Source organism: Rhyacophila brunnea, unplaced genomic scaffold (genome assembly GCF_057557595.1).
Source record: "Rhyacophila brunnea isolate RB1 unplaced genomic scaffold, BYU_Rbru_1.0 scaffold_3, whole genome shotgun sequence".
In the NCBI taxonomy this organism is placed as follows: Eukaryota; Metazoa; Arthropoda; class Insecta; order Trichoptera; family Rhyacophilidae; genus Rhyacophila; species Rhyacophila brunnea.
In genome coordinates this window covers 57,880,227-57,900,822 of record NW_028232965.1, presented here as the reverse complement: position 1 = coordinate 57,900,822, position 20,596 = coordinate 57,880,227, and the positions used below count along the sequence as shown (strand labels likewise).

Sequence of the window (20,596 nt, the reverse complement as noted above, 5' to 3'; positions counted from 1 at the left end):
AGCAAAATAAAATAATAATTGTTTTAATTTCATCACGGAATAAATCTTGCTGACGAGATTTATAGGAAACTGAAAATGAAATTCTAAACAATTTAACCCCATAAGTAATTAAGGTCCGCCAAAATTTTCCTTCCACCCTTATTGCTCAACAGCCTGTATTACTAGTAATATTTATTAATATAAGTACCAAATATAATATCGTTGAATTATGTCGATATACATTTCTGTTGTTAATATATTTATTTGCATTTTATATATTCATATTTTGCTAAGGTTTTAATAACTCAAATAAGCCTAGTTTATTACGTACCTACATAATATACTCTAGATCAGGGATCGGCAACGCGGCGCCTATTTGATGCGCCCTCAAGATACCATCAAATTATAATACTGCCACTCCACTACCAAGTTGAATATCTGCATACTGTGCTACGACATATTCTTGCGAGACTCTGTTTTCTAACACGAAATACTTAAAATCAAAATATCGATCAAGACTCACAGACCCTCACTTGGACAATTATTGCTTAAGAGCGGGTAATTCTAATTATGTACCTGACTATAATAAGTTCGCTGAAGATTTACAGTGCCAAATGTCGCATTGGATTTTTTTTTGCATAGGATGTATTCGTAAATACATATATATATATATATATATGTACATTTAAATATAACACACGTTTTATCAATTAAAATTTATAATAATGTTGCAAATTTGAATCTTGGTTTATTGTTTAACTTTTTTAGTATTTGTATTTTTATTTTTAAAGCTTGAAATATTAGGTAGTTATATATTTCATGTGATTGCTGTTGATTCCTGTTGATTTATGTCGATATGTATGTATCTTCTCTTAAATAAATATGAATTGATTGATTAACATGGTGTTTAATTTATAGAACTCCATATTATTAATAATACACATTTCTGTGATTTTCAGGGTTATATCAAGATTTTATATTGGGATTTTTAATATTTATTAGCCTTATAATGTATATACATATTATGCGCCCCCGGCTAAGTTCAAAATCGGTATTGCGCCCTTCGTGGCAACAAGGTTGCCGACCCCTGCTCTAGATAACTGTCATAACTAGTAAAATCGCAAATAGTTAAGAAGACTACGCTCGCGAATTGAATTAAAACTCAATTTCCTAAGCAATTTTAACTTTCCCTCTACTAACTGCTAGTAATAACATCGCAAACTAAATTTTGACATTCACTTATCTCGTCATAAGGAATAAAAACCCCTTCTCCCATATTCGCCCGGAGCTTTTATAAGGGATGGATCAAACTGTATTTATTCCCTTCTACCTCCCCTGTTGTATTGAGATTACCTTGGCGTTTTTGTTTTGCCGTAATTAAATTTTATATAAATTTTATCGAACTTAATTATAATTGAACAATAACATTGACTTTGAAATTATAAAGAGACTTCTTAAATGCTTTCATGTTCACGTTTATATCCGAGAGTAAGCCTACCTACAGCTATAAAACAGTGTTTTAAGGAAGTCGATCACGTTTTAGATTAAAACTGCTGACCTTTTTATGGCAGTTTATTTACGATAGCTATAGATTTTAGATGAACAAATATAAAGTGTTCTTACTGTAGTAGTTGGCAGGAAATTAATGACATTTTGAATGTGTAATGTTTCTTAATGAATCGTTGTTATAATACTCGTGATTTATACAATATAATTTTTATTGAAACGCAATATTTATGTTCCTCAATAACGACATATTTTTAAACTTTTAGTTAGCTACAACAATATTGCTATTAAAAGGTTTCGTAAATGTACATAACTTTGTGATTTCTTAATAATTAGGTACTTAATAGTATTCTACTACGAACAAAGGGGTGTATATGTCAATCTAATTCGACTCACTAAATATATCTAGTCCAGACCAAGACACATAGATTCCTGAACAAATACACATTATATTATGTTAACTGTCAGAAAGTTGTATCAAAACATTTTACGAATATTCTATCCGAACATTTAAATACATTTAAATTGTTCTGTATTTTTTTATTCCGTTGTGGGTGAAAAACATTATGCACGTACATATGTTCTTAGTTTGGACTAGGATTAAGCTTTTGACCATTTATAATTTCAACACGAAACTCTTCTTAAAAAATATTTTTGCAAACATGTTTTCCAAATACATATTTCACGTTTATCTTAACTCTCTGAATTACATTATAAATTCTTGAGATACACTTCCTAGTTTCTTAATATAGCAGCATATAGTCAATAATACTCCCAATATACCTAATAGTTATACAATTAATTTAAGATTTTGGGTGTAATATCTTTATTTTTTGCTTACTAAACATTTATATTTGATTTTTGAAAACGCAATGTACATTATTATTGTTTGAAACTACTTGTGCAAACTATGCAGATTTATTAAATTCTCGACAAGTCGTTTTACGAGTCGCCCCTTAACTTTTCCACTCTCTTTGGAAATAGTTTTTAACGCTATCCGTTCCCCCCTCCCCAACTCCCCTAGTGTTGCCAGTTGCCATTGCGACTGCCGGAGGAAATGGATTTTCCATTATTTTTTCATACAAGCATTTAATGGCCGCGTTAGGCATTTAACCCTTCGGAGTCGTGCAGAAATTTTATTCCCGACGGTGAAATAGCTTTTCGGATCGAAAAAGCCTGTCCCGCTTTCCCGCTTGATTTTTCAATTTCCATCAGGGGTTTATCCGCTCGACGGATAGATAGGTGCAAGCCAGGGATTTCAATTCTCCGCCTAAATTACAATACCGGTTTCTTTAACGTTGTTTCACCTTCTCAAATCAGGACCGATATAATATAATTTAAACATAATAATTAATGAATCAATGGAGTTCGCATTTATTTTGTAGTTACATTTTTATAATCTGTCCATATAATTAAGCTGGATCAGGCCATAATATTTTTTCAATGTTTATATTCAAGAACGTACAAATTATTTACTTTATGACAAAGAAAATCAAAAGAGTTTTCCACGGTTTCTTGCGGAATTCAGTCAACACAGTCTTTGTCCACCGAAAGAAAGATTTATTTTTGAAACCATTACTTTTTACTTCTATATGGGTTCACGTAAAATCCTTCCATACTCTTCTTTCGACCATGTCCGATCCTAATAGGATCATATGGGCCTCCACAGAGTGGAGGTTTGTATTAACAGATTTTATTTTGACGAGAAATGGATGTCAGCCACTTGCTCAACCTATTAGGTCCATACTCTGACTCATACACAAATTGAAAAACAGTATGTGTACTTGTCAGACCCAGGATTCGAACCTGGGACCCTCGACTCTATAGGCTGGCGTTTAAGCCACGCGGCCATCGTGAGTATTGAATTTTTATATTTTGACATCAACGTCGCTCAACTCTGCAGTCTTCAAGATACCCGATCGCACGACCACACGGTGCATCATGATACATGATAGTGGCGTCGCTGAGTTTCAAAACCCGCTATAAAACTTTTTCATTATGTTGAGAAAATCAATAAAAACTTTTTGAACTAAAAAGGTTTTTGAATGTTTCAGTAGTGTTATAGCGGGATTTGATAGACACATTGATTTTGTTTCATAAACGACAGTTAATCGTAGCGGCTTTTGAAAGAGGCGATAAAATTTTCATGTAGAGATTTGAATAACGAATCCAACGATATATATATCTTAATTATTTTAAAAAAAAAAAAAAAAAAAAAAGTGTTATAACAGGTTTGTTTTTATAGCAAATTATTGAATATGTCAATTTTATAACGTAATTGTCAATGATTTGTTCTTTTTTTAATTGTCACTTGTGAACATATTTCTTTTACAATATTTAACCATTTTTTTTTTATTGTTTTATGACTTATTTCATTTTACATACTGTATATGCATATTATGACGAATAGACAAAAAACTGCAGGTAATGCCATATGTTTACCAAAAAAGTCATAGAATATATTCGTATCGATTAAGTTGTATCATCGTTTTTATACAAATATAATCTTTGGCAATAGCATACTGCGTAGCAATAGGTATATATCAATCTACCTACCCACCAGTGCAGTAGATAGATGCCATAGATGGCGTAGCGTGCCCAGCAATAATCGATACAGTGCTATGTAATAATATTGTGTATTTATCTATTAAGTGATCTATTAAGTAAATATTATTATATAAAAATTATTATAAATATTTTTTATTATCTCATAACTGTCATACCATACACGACACTATAATTATTACCTACTAAAACCTATTCAGATAGTATGTAGCAAATAGTGGGTATATATTATGATTTTTATTCAGCAGAATCTTTACAAGTAAAAGTCACCGCACGCCACTACCTACCCCCAAAGGTATAACATAGTATTATATACGTTAATCATCATAAGTCTTTTTTATAATTCTCCAATCGAGAAACTGCTAAATACCTCTTTGGTTGCTTCGTTTTTCCTCATATAAATATATACCATAATATATATAGACACCCACGGTGGCCGCGTGGCTTAAGCGTTGGACTATCATGCTGTGGGTCTCAGGTTCGAATCCTGGGCCTAGCAAGTACACATATTGTTTTTCAATTTGTGTGTGAGTAAAGGGTATGGACCTAATAGGTTGAGCAAGTGGCTGACATCCATTACTCGTAAAAAACAAAATCTGTTAATACAAACCACTACTCTGTGGAGGCCCATATGATCCTATTAGGATCGGACATGGTCGAAAAATATATATATAGATATATATATATATAACTTATTCTAGTATATTATAGTATACAATTTTTAAAGTGTTTTTGTTTTATCAATGTTGAGTTATACAGTTCTATCCTTCCAATGCAGTCGAAATTTCTTCACTAACCGTTTCCCATTTATTACTAGTGAATGCCTTTTTCCAAATTCGTCTGTTCGCCATACATTAAATATATACCCTTATCACTTACTTTCGATAGTTTTGTACTGTTTTTTCGTTTGTCGTTATTATAAACACCGCAAATTTTGTATATAATATCTTGAATCGAACTATCAAAAGGGTTTACCGGTATTTCAGTCCCTAGATAGAGCCTTCGGATACGTTGATATACTCCCTTTCTCGTCGAGATCACCGGTAAAGCGTTTTCCCTCATTCTCATTTCGAAAAATAACAACCCCGAGTCAGTAAGTTTGGGGTAAACAGGGCGCGGGCAAGTAAACATAAAATCAAATGCTCCACTGAATTGTTTCTTCCTAATATGTTGTTTTATTCGAAGCAAATATACAGCGGCCGTATTAAATTTCGCAACCGAAATACTCTTTTAACAAACCTCTTCGATATTATTTATAGTTTTATCGATGATACTTTCATTTTTTCGCCGGAGAGTCAAGTTATCTATGCGAGTTTGAAACTTTATCAATGTCACATGGCTATATTTCGGTCTTGTAACTAATATTCCGATAGGCTCTTGAACCTATCGAAATAAAAAGACCTATAGAAAAAAAAAACCTCTTGAAATACACAGTGGGTCTTAAGTAAGTTACGTATTTCATTTAAACTTATCTTGGGACATTATGCTTCGAATATAACGTGATGATATCTAACAATATTACATATTATACAGGATAATTGAAAAAACATCAACAGTAGCATTTTTCATTTAAATAGGTTATTACATTTTTTTTTTTTTTCAAATCTGAGTTAAGTTTGCAAGTGTAATTTTGTAGATTTTGATTGCCTACAGCAATCAATTGACTGTGTAGGTACTTATAGCAAAATCAACTTTTTCATTTTATTATATTGTTGCTCAAGGTGCAGAACCAACCTGCACTTGGTAATACCAATTGAGAGGGCGATAACTATGTTCAACCAATTGCTTCGGGTGTTGATATATTCCACTTGCGTGAGGTGAGTTTATGTGGACGCTATTTTGTAAATTCTTAAAATAGAGTCTCTTTAGCAAACTCGGGGTTCTTCTTTGAACTTCTATAATATGTAGAATTGAATTTTAACTGGTTTTTGTATGTTTATATTTTAATTTTTATCCCTTTTATTACTTTTCTTTTTCTTTCTTCTTTATAATAATGTTTCTTGTCATTTTTTGAACGTCTTAAACTTATAATTTGTAATGTCCACAATAATATGTAAAAAAAACAATTGAATTGAATTTTATAATATTGGTTCTACATCTCATAAACGAGTTCAATGTTAGTTGATAGAACATTACCAAACCATAAGCACGTTATTTCAATTCAAAGAGTTCATTATAATATCTCTGTTTGTTTTCCTCATATCTGAAGATCGTGACTCTCCTGGAACACTCCCAGACTCCATATTATTATTCTGCCTTATACTTTCATTTGATTTTATGTATTTGTTTCCAAGTACACTCAAAAATATTAGTAATTCAAGGCATACCTATTGGTATTTGAGGCTTGTTCAATACTATTTAATAGGTAGCAGGTATACATAACAAGTACGTTTTGATATTCAGTTCGTAGGTGTAGATTATCGAGAGATTCCAAAAAATAATCTTTGATTTGGCTAATAACAATCACAATATTTTCAAATTTTGGAATTGTTCATCAAGGGGTAGGTACTTTTATGAAATTCTTTATCACCCTTGGATGCGCAAACTTTGTTGGGCCTCATTTTGGTGTTTGATTACAACCTACATTTGATTTAATTGAAATACGTTTATTTGAAGTAGACTGAGTAACGAAAGCGGGCGTGGTAAGCAATATAATATCTGGATCCGAGTGGCAAAGTGTATTATGAAAACATAGTATTTCCACTGCAGATAAAAACCAAATTATTTGATTATTTCCATCCACTATTCATGTATGTAGCGATGAATGTAATGTTGTGGTGTAGCTTGTTACGGCATAACATTATACGATTTTGAATTATAATTTCATGCATTTAAGTCAGGGGCTCACAAACTTTTTCGTCAAAGGGACAATTTTGAAATCAAAAATATTTGGCGGGCCGCCCTTTTGTAAATATTTTTTGTTTTTTACAAAACATAAGGCAAAAAATATTTCATCGTGTAATCTTATATTTTTAACTAAATATACATTATTATTACTCTTATTAATATACTAAAAAATAATAATTAAATTTTTTCACCATGTGATTTATGCAATTGTTTGTTTGAAACTAAATCCTGCAATCTAGGCTCAAAATTTGTGGTGTGAATACGCAATCCAGACAGATGCGTTGTCTGTTAATTTTGATCTTAAGTTTGATTTATTAATGCTCATTGTAGAAAATGTTTTTTCATAGATATAGGTAGATACTTCCAAATAAAGAAGCCGTTTGACGATCATGTTTAACTATATTTAAATATTCCTTAAGTCCTTTGTAGAATTCAACTATATTCTTATAACGATAATATGCTTTTGCTTCCACGTTCTCTTGAAAATCTATTCATTCAAACTGCTTTTTTACGGGAAAAGCACTTTGCACATCTGCATAAGTACACAAATATCAAAGTGTCTAACCATTCATTCTTGCCGGATGATATTTAATTATAAATGTAATTTTTAATATTCGTTATGAAGAATAAAAAGTAATACCTACATATTTTTAATATAAATCTCGCGGGACACACACTCAAAAGGTCACACGGGGCATAATTGGCCCGCGGGATACACTTTGTGAACCCCTGGTTCGACTTTTGGATTGACTGAAATTGTTTCGATTGTCGATTAACCCAATTTTCCTCTCGGGTCTTATATAGTCAGAATGGCGGATGGTAAAACGAATCCATATTTACATTTACATAAGCCGGCCTCGGACGTATTGCGTGCGACATCCTCTCAATTTGTTTTACTACTTAATTTGGAGTAACACCAGAGTGAGCCGAACATTTCGATGATTGATTGCAATAATTTGTCAAGAGTCGCGCATGCAAATTCCGGACGCGCGCCCTCCTCCCCCAAGGATCAAATCGGCCTGCCCGGGCTGCGATTTTATAGCCAAATTGAAAAAATTCTCATGTTTCCCGCAGTAATCCGAGAAGATGAGAAATCACGTAGAAACGGGCATTTTAATATTCGCGTGGTAATTTCGCGCAAGGGAACTCATTGTTCGCCAGAATGTATTAGAATATTGTTACGGCAGAATCTCATGAATAATCAAATTACATTTTATCATTCTCAAAAAAGGTTGTCTGATGAGAGAGTACACAAAGCGATTCGTCTGTACTCTATATCAAAAATATTCGATCGAAAATTACGTATTATCATGCATACAAAATGTACGTGCATGATGAGCATATCGAGATTGCTAAGTTTAGTGACAATTAGGCTTGAACTTAAAAAATATTTATTATTTAGTTGCGCGTCATACATTTTTCACTGGCTAATTCATAAAAAATAGCCATGTCTTTGTCACGGAATACCTCTTGCTGATGCGCTATTGGTATTCTATATTCACGACATTTCCATTATGTTGACTTATGTGTTATCTATTATTGATACGATAATAATTGTGCCGAACTAAATTCTACAAAACTACTTCACAAGATGATTTTTTCAGCTGTCACTCCATTAGCAACAGAAATAAAGCCTTAGTAGTTATCGAATAAAAAAACAGATGGAATTTAATTTATTGTAATTCTCTTACACTTACAAAACAGAATTCCACTAAATGCTCATTCGTTTAATTTATGAAATATTAGTATTTGTAACATAGTTGTATATTTAAAAAAAAATCTTACTTATTCCGCATATTACAAAAAAAAAAACTTGACATTATGACTATACATACATAGGTAGTACATATGATGTACTTAAGTATCATCAATGCGACTGCACCTATACTCATTCGTGTCTCAGTTTACCACTGTAAACTAAAATTTTGTTGCCAAAATAATTTATTCTTCTTATTATGCCACCCCCTAGCGGAAGTCAGCCACCATCAAGGCGATCTTAGCTTTTTCATCTGCTACACGGAACAGTTCAGTGGAGCTGCACTCATCACTGATGTTCTTAAGCCACGAAATGCGGTGTCGTCCTCTGCTACGTTTACCATTGATTTTTCCTTGAATAACAAGTTGGGAAATGCTGTACTTTTGTCCCCTCATAATGTGGCCGAGGTACTATAGTTTCCTGGTTTTGATACTACGCAGAACTTCTCGGTTAATAGGTTTCCCATTAACCAAAATACCCGCCGATTCACCTTGTAAGGCTTCCTTGAAAATAGCTTCCGAGTACAGGTTAAATAGCAGAGGTGACGATATACACCCCCGTCGTACACCCTACACTCCGACGAATTTTTACCTCTCCACCGATTTAGTTTTCGATCTTACTATATGCTGTTTGTTTCCGATATTGGTTGGCTATCAGTTGAATGTCTCTTGCATCGATGCCTTTCTCCTGTAAGAGAAGTTTAGGATGCTTAACACTATCAAATGCTTTCTCGTAATCGATGAAACACATAATATAAATATTAGCATTTAGACATCTTTGCACTAGAACATTCAAGCTGAAAAGTGCTTCGCGAGTGCTCAAACCACTTCTGAAGCCAAATTGTGTCATCCATGTCTTCGCATTTTCGAAAAAAACTATTAAGTATGAATGATTTTTAATAAAACTTTTAACACATGACTCATTAAACTAATTATTGTTCTAAACTCGCTGCACTCCTTTGCGTTCGCCTTTTTTGATGAATGTCGATTTCAACCAATCATCGGGAATTATGCCCGTTTCGTAAATTTTATTAAACAAATCAACTAGAATTTCAAATTGGTCTTCTATAATTTCGTTGTAAATATTATCAGGGCCGACAGCTTTACCATTTTTAGAGTTTCGTATTGCGTTTATTATTTATGCTCTATTTATTATGGCTGGGGTTCGTCCACGCTCATCAAAAGTATAGCCATTAGGTCCCCTATCATCCATCATCAAATAGTTTTTCAATAATATTTTAAGAATATTTTATATTCTTTCCAACGAATCAGTTTATTTTCTATATCTAATATAATACGCCCATCTTCATCTTTCATGGATAGTTGATGATGATTAATTTATTATACCCATCCAATTTTTGGTTAAAAAAAACTTTCGTTTTTTCTTTTAATTGAAAATGTTTATTTACAATAAAAAATAGAAACATACATATTAGAAAATGGGATTACTTGGGATAGGAATTATTTTTATATGATTTTCTTATTATCTTCGATATTTTGTTTTAAATAAAAATATATATTCAGTTTAAAATAAATATTAATTCATACCGTAGTGTTTATTTTTAGTAATTATTATTTGCAATCTAGAAAAATAAACTGATATCTTATAAAAATGTAAAATGCGAAGTGTAAACTACAGTAGGTAGCTCTTTTTTCGAAAACAAATACGCACTTACGCTCGGTTTTATTTCAACTGGCAATATTTTTTTGTTTATATTGTTAAATTGTGAGAATAATCTACTGTAATGTAGTGTGTGGTTTCCCGTCCGCAGCCTGGTGCATCGTCCGGTGCCGCTGGTCCATTGCCAGCTGGGTGCCAACCTCGGCGGAGCTCCAGCCCCTCCGCCCGTCCCCATTCCTGACCATCGCTCCGAGGCTCGCCTTAGACTGGATCCCAAGGTCCTCATCTTCGTGGAGTCCTCATATACCAAGCTCTGCAGGGACATCACCGAGCTGCTCGTGCATACTAGGATCAAGTAAGTCAATTCATCTTATATATTATTATCTCTTTCTTATTCTCCATGCCTTAACAAATTGGTAATTCGGGGATTTGGTAAGATCCTCTTGCATACGGAGGGTCTGCTACGAACTATTGAGTAACATTATCAACTTCTTCGCTTCGTATCCTCTTTTTTGAGGATCGTGACTATTTGAAAATGCCATAGTTATGCCTTTCCAGCTATCCTTGCATTTCATCGTCCGCACAGCTGAAGGTATAGTATCCTCCACGTAACTTTGCAATTGTACACAGTGAAAAGATTTGTGTGTAATACTCACTGCGTATTACGTAAATGCCAGGCGCTTGATTGGCTGATTTCATCAAATAATTCAAAAAAATCTATTCCAAATTGCAAAGTTACGTGGAGGTCTATTGAAAGACCCACAAAAAAGAAAAGTAAGATAGAAATGCCAAATCTTTTCTAAATAGACCAAGGCTTTGAAGGAAGTTTTGGTTTATTATTTAATGACGGCCAGACCAATAAACGCATGACATGTAAAGCCCTCTAAACGTCCTTAAATATTACCTTTGTTGAAAGCTCGTCTTGTTTACATGACATACCTTAATGCATAATATTATGATACAGATGTAAATAATTAAAATAATATATTGTTTAATACTTTGGACGCTGAAGACGCACATGCGCGTAATGACCAGGCGGCCGATCGATGTAATTAACGTGCATTTTAAAGGTGCTAATTAAAATCTCATTATCTACACAGCAGCGAATACGTTAATACGTGTTCATAAGTTTACCCATAATTATCCACACTCGAGAATCGTAGCTTCTTACAACACAGATTTACAATTTTACCAACTACTAGACTGAAATATATCACAATATACATTTTTTTATAAGGAATGATTATTAGACGATTTTTAAACTCATTGGTTCCATGTTATTTAAACGACATGTTGATTTGTTTCATCCGCGACATTTGAACTCACGGATTTAGGGAGGTCCGCTTTGTTCATTACAAGCACTAAATAGTGGTGTTAATTTCTCTATACCTAGATATGATTATAATATTCGTTTGGGCCAGACTTACATTTACAAATGTAGCACAATTATAATGGTTCATGATATTATATTGTAGTGTTGGATATAGCGGCAATTTGATAAAGCCGATGAAACATTGCTGGCGGCTTACTGTGTCACCCCTGCGTTCTCTAATTTGTTGGTAACAAAATACAATTAATAAGCAAGTTTCTTGGTATACACTGCTCCGGTTATTTTACTATCAGACGTAATTTGTTTCCAATGACTGTCTGCAACTCAAATGAAATAAATAAGATATCTCAGTTTGTAAACATTCTAGTATATTTTTTCATCATTGGCAATAATAAGTCTTCTTAGAATGTTATACGTAAAACTGGACAACATAGAATTGACGAGTGTGTAGGTACCTTGCGAGCTTATTAAAAAGGCTCTCCCAAAGGAGAAATTCTATATTTACGTACGTAATCGGGATAAATATAGAGGGAATATATAAAATGACTTGCAGTTAATTTAATAACCTTATTATTACATAACTGCTCCATCTCTACAGAACAATATAATATATATCGTCAACATGATTGTATATTATGGACGAATAAATACGAAATTTGTTCTTGGATCAATTTGTGTTATAAACTTCATTGTAGGCTGTGCTGTACGGAACGACTTTTTTAAATTGTATATTATAATAACAACGCTTGAAATATTTTTCAATCAATTCAATTTACACTTCAATAAATACGAATTCATAATAATTTCAATATGTTTGCTTTTTACGAAGACAGCAGTCGTATTCCATTTCATGCATGCATCGCTGGGATAATTTCATTTCTTTTGTGTGTTTCTTCGACGGGTTTCTTCGCAAGTAGGGCACGTATATCCCATACGACGACCCATTTCTGTTATCAATTTGTTTCTGTTTAAATATTAAATTCGCTAAATCAGTTAAAACGATGTTATATTTAATGTATGCCGAGCCGATGTCGAAATTTCTCGACAGTATGTCTACTTGTTAAATGTTAATTTAATAATGGTGCCTTTAGGCTATTTGGTGTGTATGGATTATGTCTGAATAATAAGTAATATAGCAAAATATATAAATATCTCTCAACCTCATTAATATTATAGGTAGTCCTCCAAGGAGGAGATTATTTTATGTAAGGGTAATTCGCAAACAGAAATCTGATACGTATGAAATTCGCAAGTCTTTAGGACTTATTTTATGTTATACTATAGATCAGTGGTCCATATTATTTTTGGATCAAAGTGTCGACAAAACTTAATCAAGAAAAAATATTTAAAGTGCCATTTCAGGGATGTTAGATTTTTTAACTACATATTTATTGTTTATTATTATGCAAAATCTACGATTGTTTCTTTTAGGGCTCAATAACGATTCAAAATGTTGTTTTTCAGTAGCTTCCTTGGTAACTGGCACTTCTGTGAGAAGTATAAGGTCACTTAATTGAGGCGACATATTAATGCTCTGGTACAAATTGTGTTCACGCATTTCACCACACCATAAATGAATGCCCACTTTAAAGCTTTTCTACAGAAATTCTTGGTATTTTATATAGACTATGAATTAGAAAATACACCAAAATTTTACCAACCAAAAATAACCCGTACGCACAATTGCTGTAGATTGTTGAAAATGCGTTTTTTTTTAAATATATTATACCAGCGATTTCCAAACTGGGAGGCACGCCTCCCTGAGGAGCCCCAGACTATTGCAAAGACAGGCGTGAACAGGGTGATGCATTTGGATTGACTACTGTTGAAAAGTAAAAATTGATAGAATTATCATGCGATACTTTGTTGAAACAAAAATTTCAGAGTTTTCACTTTGTCATGTCAATTTTGGTTGAATCGAAGTGAAGAATATAATATGTTGTCAAGCAAAGAAATGCAATTACTGCTCCCATTCGTAACATTATTTATGTGAAACGGGATTTTCTGCATTAGCTGCAATAAAATCCAGCCCGTTTAGTAGTAGATAAAGAGCTACGAGTAGCACCCACCTTAATGACACCTAGATGTGATCCATCGTATGAAAAACCAATTAATTTAAAAATGAATATATACCTACATATATAGATAATAAAAACTTGTTATTATTCTGTTAAACATATTTTTTTCTTTTTTGTAATAATACATTTTTTACCATTTAAAAATGGGTCTGTATTATTTTATGAAATTAAGGGTGGGGGAAATTAGATTGCTTTTAAATGGGGGCTTAGTAACATAAAGTTTATAGATCACTGTATTATACCATAGCATTGCTACCACGGTATTTACTAAATTAATATTCTTTCGGAATTATAGCTGATGACATTGGTTCACATTTTAATATACAAGGCCAATCGCCATTTTAACACATTTATGAATCAGTCTCAAAATATATAGGTAAAAACTGCGACTACAGATAGTAACATAATATACGAGTTTCTTTTGTTGCGATGCTCGTCCCGTGAATGAGCGTCGCGGCGCTGACGGCGTCGAATCTCGGCTTGTTTACGGACACCTTTACAGCCATTAAAAATCCATTACACGGCGTGCGCTATTTACCGCTCGTAATAAAAGCATTAAAGCTACGATCGGCGCCGATCAATCAGAGACATCGTGCGACACCGTCCGTCGCGATTTAGTCGCGCGATACTGATCGCGTCGGAGCTACGACGGCTGATCTGTCATGGTTACCCTCGCTACTTTTGTTCGCTAATGGAGCTTTTTGCTAAGCTTATGCACAGCCTGTTCACAAGTCAAAGGGGCATGTAATATAATATTTAGGTCTTGAGTTTTTCAACTATACTATCACAAAATTAGGATGTTATGCATTAATATCCTTCATTAATATGTTACTTTACGTATGATTTTACTTAAAAATTTAAAAAAAGTAGTAGGTAACATAAGTATATTATAAAGACTAATGATTAAAAATAATGAAAATCATGAGATTTTTGACAAATTTACTTTGGCATGCAAACTGCATTAGTTACGTACGTAACCAACTATATCTGTCAATTAAATTTATTTATCTCTAGGTGTCGATACTTTCGATATGATATCCTTCAGTGTATGAATAATAACCGTCGAGTAATTTTATGAGTTGTTTTTAATATAATGTTTATTAATTTATGATTTTCTATTTAAAACTCCACACTACAGTTTATAAAAATATTATTGAAAATACAATTTTTTAGTACCTATATAATTCTTATTAATATATTATTATCACGTATACTGGACATTGGAAACATTATTAAACGAGAAGTTACTGCCTGGAAACGAAGAACCAAGAAAAATAAATACTATGGAGATACTCCGATGATCCCTCGAACTTCGAAAGTGGCGTATTTGTGATAATCTGTTCACTTGGTGCGTCCAGCTGTAATAGTGACTAAATAACAGTGACTAACTTGAGGATAGGAGAAGCTTATTATGCCCTTCACTCGCTCGGGCACAACAGAAGAAGGCTGACAAACCTTTTAGTAAAATGGCTACCTTCTAATTTTACTTACTAAAATACTGTATTGTTTTACAATGGAAAACAATTTTAAGAAAATAACGGAAGAATCATATTTATATATAAAATAAAAGAATAATATAACTTCGTGAACGCAATGTAAAGCTTTTTACCGAAATCTAGGCTAGCGCTTAGTTGCCTTGTTAGAGCCAACAGGCGATGCTATGAGCATTGTGAGATCAGGAATCGTGACGGATCAATCGCTGCCTACTTTTACCCACAACGCTAATTTTGTTTTGTTTTCTTTTCAAAGCAGAAATATTTTTGTCGCTCTATATATTGAATTTCTTTTGCCCATTTTTTGCCGTTGTCAGATTAGTTGATGGATCGATTCTCGGCGGGGCGGCAAAGGTTGCCCAAATATTGATGGAGATTGTGGAATGAAATTTCTTTTTTTCTGACGCGAGAAAAACGTCAAAATGTCACGTTAAATATTTACTTATCGGTGGCTAAAATCTTCTGTTCTTTCTCGATCTCTGCCTATGATAGATCTATTTTATAAGTGAGTTTTTAGTTTTTATGGATTATATTTTTTTTCATTCGACGTTAACTGGTAATTCATAATACCTTTTTACATTGTTATGTCACTTGGTTGGTGTTCACCACTTGTGATTAATACAATTTAAAAGAAATTTAATTATAAAATTTCATATAAATACATAGCCCATATTTGTAAAAGAACATTAATCAATTATGTGTGTGTGTGTTTTCATTATGATTGTTTGTTTTCATCATAAAATTTCCTTTTTTATGGTTACACTCCTATTGAAAGTTGGACTTCGTCGTCATTACTTCGTCCCCTGAAGCAGCTACTGTGACTAGTGGACCGAAGAATATTTAGGATTTGTCTCATTGTCGTCCAGTACGCGGTTGTTTTTCTTCTTTCTCTGTTTTCGCTGCCAATCATGATTTTAAACCTTACTTCCCTATCCCCTTTTTTCCGTGTCACATCGGACGGATGGTCGACTCGAGAGGCTATCTTGCATCATAATATTCCTACAATACCATATGTCAAAGGCATCGATCGTTTTTCGATCTGTTGCGATTCTACGTAACGAAATATTAAACATTAAAATACATTTTATTTTTAGTCAGTGTTTCATAAATACCAAAAATATTTTCATTAATTACACGTTTGTGCTTCATATACTTTGATAATCGTTTTAAGTTACCTGAGTATAACCATCGTCTTTTGTATTCTCTTCAAATTATCAACGTTTCAGATGAATAATAAAATTACCCAGTCGGCTTCCTGCGTATTCCTTGTATCATAATATCATTTACTACATGACCGACTCTGCCTATGTTCTCAGATTGCAAATAATATTTTACATAATACCTGAGTAAACCGATGGCGTATTATGATCCCTACCCTTTAGACTTAAAATCATAAAATTCACCAGATAATAACATGTATGGGGGGATAAAATATAATGCTAAATAATTTATTCATAACGTTCATTATGATGGCCGCTATTTACGAGGTATATTTACATGAGAAAGGTATAAACACACAGTTTTAATTTTAATATTTATGGTTTCATTACGCTTTAATATTTTTCGAAGGTTTTTATTAAAAACATTAATCAGCGTTGAATTTTAGATAATTGAAAAACTTTTTAAACGCTTCAGACAAGATAAGGAGTTGGTTACTGTAAATTATTAATTATATTTGTAAGTAGACTCCTGCGGTACCTTTTTTTATTTATCAGACATAAAATATAGACTTTAAAAACGCCGAGTGGTTTAAAAAAAACTTACAATTTGTATTTCGGAGTATTTCACAATACTGAAGCGTTTCATTATGGAAACAGTTTGGGATATACGACGTATTATTTAATAATAATATGTTTTATATGTACAGTTTGTAAGTTGGTGGTTGGTTGGTGGTAACAATTTTTTTTTAAATACCTACGGTAATTTTATTGTAAAAAATAATTTTAATGACATTATTGTATGCTTCAATAGGTCACTTTAAATTTAACTCATTTAAAAATATATATGTATCTATTGCAACAATATCATTAAATACACTCATATAATATTTTTAATGTATTTAGTGGTATTCTGAAATTCGTAAGTAGGTATGTATTTATGCTTAGATTATTGTTTTAAATTACACAGTTACAGGTTTACTGGTAAGCAATACGAAGTGAATCTTGGCCGCCTCACGAAAAGGATTCGGAAGAAGTGGATGATAGCCACTTCTTCAATCTATTAGGTCCATGCTCTGGGTTCAAAAACTCATTGACAATAATATGTGATTTTTTCCTTACCTGAGATTAGAACCCACGACTTACTAACCGGGCACGTTACCGCTCGGCCACCATATATAATATATATTAACGTATACGTTAACTATTCTTTATTATCTATAGAACTATCAACAATGGTGTAACCATCATGTCATGATTTTATGGTAACTAAATATTTATTTAACTTACACGTGGCAACCACTGGCAAACCTAGTTTTCTATAATGTGTGTCATTCTTGTTTATTGATTTAACAAATTATTATTCGTCATAAAACCATAAACCTAATCTTTGAATATCAAAATGCTTACGTGGAAATTGAAGGTGCTAAGCAGAAATCTGTGGGATATTTTAATGAAATAGAGGTTAGAGTTGTGTAGAATATCATAATCAACATCCAAAAAGTGTATCTACAATAGATATTCCTTGACGAACTTATATAATTATTATTTCAGATTGTTCTCTTGTCAAGCTACAAATTCTCTTTTAGCTTTATCACTCTCCTTTTCGATATATAATGAAAGTGCTAAAACCTTATAAAAATCGTTGCAGATACAGTATAAACGAGTCATTTACCCCGAATTTATTTTTCACTCGAGCGTAGCATTTCTTCAGTACTACCATTTACGTAAATTTAACATTCTGTCTAACCCATTCTTTTTTGCTATTGATCTAAGACGATTTCTCTTCCACCATAGCGACAAGATGAAAAACGGCCTCAACAAAAAAACCGATCGAACTAAAAAAAATCTCCTTTGTACGCTAGAAGCGCGATTAATAAAAATCATGTTGTGTTTCCCGCGCGATGTTTTTATTCGCGGGGACTTTTCCGATAAGGCCGTGATTTTTCCGAAGCGTCAAGCCGCGTTACGTCGTGGCGCTATCTCGAGACGCCGACGCCTGACGCCTCTCCGCCTAATGGAAAACTAAGACGTCTGATTTTCTTCCACCTCCAGTTACATTCTCCAGCTGGATGTTTATTATCGACTCGAGCTGTGCGGCGCCATCTTTGGCAGATCTTGAAACTGTTTTGACTTCAACGTCATTCTTCAATCTTACAATAAGTATTACAGTATAATGAACCAATTTTGCTGGCGATATCATGAACCATATTTACTATGGCGACGTATTTTATACAATTACATTTATATCAATATGAAGACTTGTGTACTTCGATTCATTGTAGCCTGACCTTATACACATCTTGGCATTAATGCTTAATGTAACCTAACATCTTATGATTTTTATTTTGAAAAGGACTATGTAGGTACCTATATTACTCAGCTTTTTTCGAACTGTAAAAAATGGAAAAGCTAACGACTGACATGACTTGTTGCATCAAGTGATTTTTCTAATTGTAAAACTAACAGCGTAACATTAACTTCAAATAATGTCATACAAGACATAGTAATGCGTAATTAAAAGTCAGTGTGATATAATATGATAAGCCTGCAGTTTATTTTCATGTATGTTCTTATAGTGTTCATCGAATAACGTTGTCAATATCAACTTATCAAATAATTATGCCTTCGCTGGACTGAAAAATTTCACTATTTTTGAAATTATTCAGTGATCTGTTTCTAAGATACTAATAACATTTAATTCCGATTGACCATTCGATACATAATAATAGTATGTATTTATTTTGTGTTGTACCTGCATTTTTTACATACTATGTTAATAACAACGTATGCCATGTATTTGCTCTAATGTTATTAACTGACAATTCTTAGTGTTTAATCATTATTTTCCTAAGATATAATATGTCTCCAGTGATACCTGCATTTCACACTGTAGCTTCCTTGATCTGTTCGTACCGCCATGTAGGCGATCATCCTCTTCTGTGTCTACCCAAGATATTTAAGCGGACGATACCATTCCCATTCCAAATTATTATTTTCCCCTTTGCCTGTCCGCCCAAGGAACTGGAGAACTATCTAGGGCAGGGTTGGCGAACCTTTTTACGAACGCGTGCCAAAATTTCCCAAATAAAAATTTTCGACGATCTGACGTGCCAAGCAGTTTTTCATGGCGAAAAAAGTTTTTAAAAGTTTTCTAAAAAAATAGTTTTTAAGAATTCTATTAAAAAAGTTTGAAAATTAAAATGATGATTTCTTTCACCGTATTTCTAGCCGAAGGCATATCTTTTATTCTTTGAATATTTTCGTCTTGTTTTCAAAATTCTCGTTTACGTTTGCGTATCGATTGGTAAACATAATATGAAAAACCGAAGAAATAAGTAAGTATATATTTATTTGCAAAACTTTTTTATAAACAAAACATTTTTAAAATAGGTATAATATATAAAATAGTAATTTCTTTTCTTTTCAAAATGAAATATTCGCGTGCCATGCAAAATCATCTCGCGTGCCATAGGTTCGCCGTCCCTGATCTAGGGATATATTTTAGAACGGAAATTTTTATTCTCTTTGAGCAAGTATATATTATATTATGTAAAATAAGATGACACAACAGCAGTACTTACATTTAAAACTGTGGGGAAAGTGTTCAATTCTAAGTTATATTAAATTTCAACGTTGATTTTTCAATATGTGTTTGGATGCAGTGTATGGATTCTAATTTGTATAACGAATGGCTACAATTGTAAGTATGTAGGTATGCGGCGTCCACCGCATTTCCAGATTCATAATACCTATGTACCACATAATTCATTTAATAACGGTCCTCGATCAGTTAATTCATTTGTCCAATTATGTATTTTTTTTATATACATAATAGCAACAATAAAATCATGCCAGAGTAAAATAACAATATATATATGTATAATATTATGTCGGTCACCTTTAATGAATTAAATTGGCATGGCGTACTTGTTGAAGGTAGATACTATGTAGGTGTGTATGTGTTGTGATTGTGAATGCAGCAAAGCCTCTTTCGCGTTAAACTTTTCGCTGTTGTGGACATTTGAAAGGTGGAGGCTTAATTTTAACGACGGCGGCCATCTAAAACACTGCCCTCTCTAATACCCCCACTTGAATTCCATTCGTATGTTTTAAAACTATTTACTTAGATAAGCCAACCAAATTTAATAGTTACCCGCTATCTAAAAGAAACAAAATATTAAGTATATTTATTTAGTATTACACCATAATTAACTATAAATAATTCAAATAAAATTCAAAATATTGTATTATAAATCCACATC

At 32.7% G+C, this 20,596-nt stretch overlaps 1 protein-coding gene across 4 annotated transcripts in view; it reads left to right on the top strand.

Moving 5' to 3' along the window:
* The window catches only part of sfl (N-deacetylase and N-sulfotransferase sfl), a 394,455-nt gene that overhangs the window by 340,157 nt on the left and 33,702 nt on the right, over positions 1-20,596 (top strand). For 2 of the 4 annotated variants that reach the window (XM_085952084.1, XM_085952083.1), the window contains one exon: positions 10,404-10,628. In XM_085952084.1, coding sequence (XP_085808210.1) covers positions 10,404-10,628 — 225 coding nt within the window. The remainder of the gene's footprint in view (positions 1-10,403; positions 10,629-20,596) is intronic. The other 2 variants (XM_085952085.1, XM_085952086.1) reach the window with 1 other exon arrangement.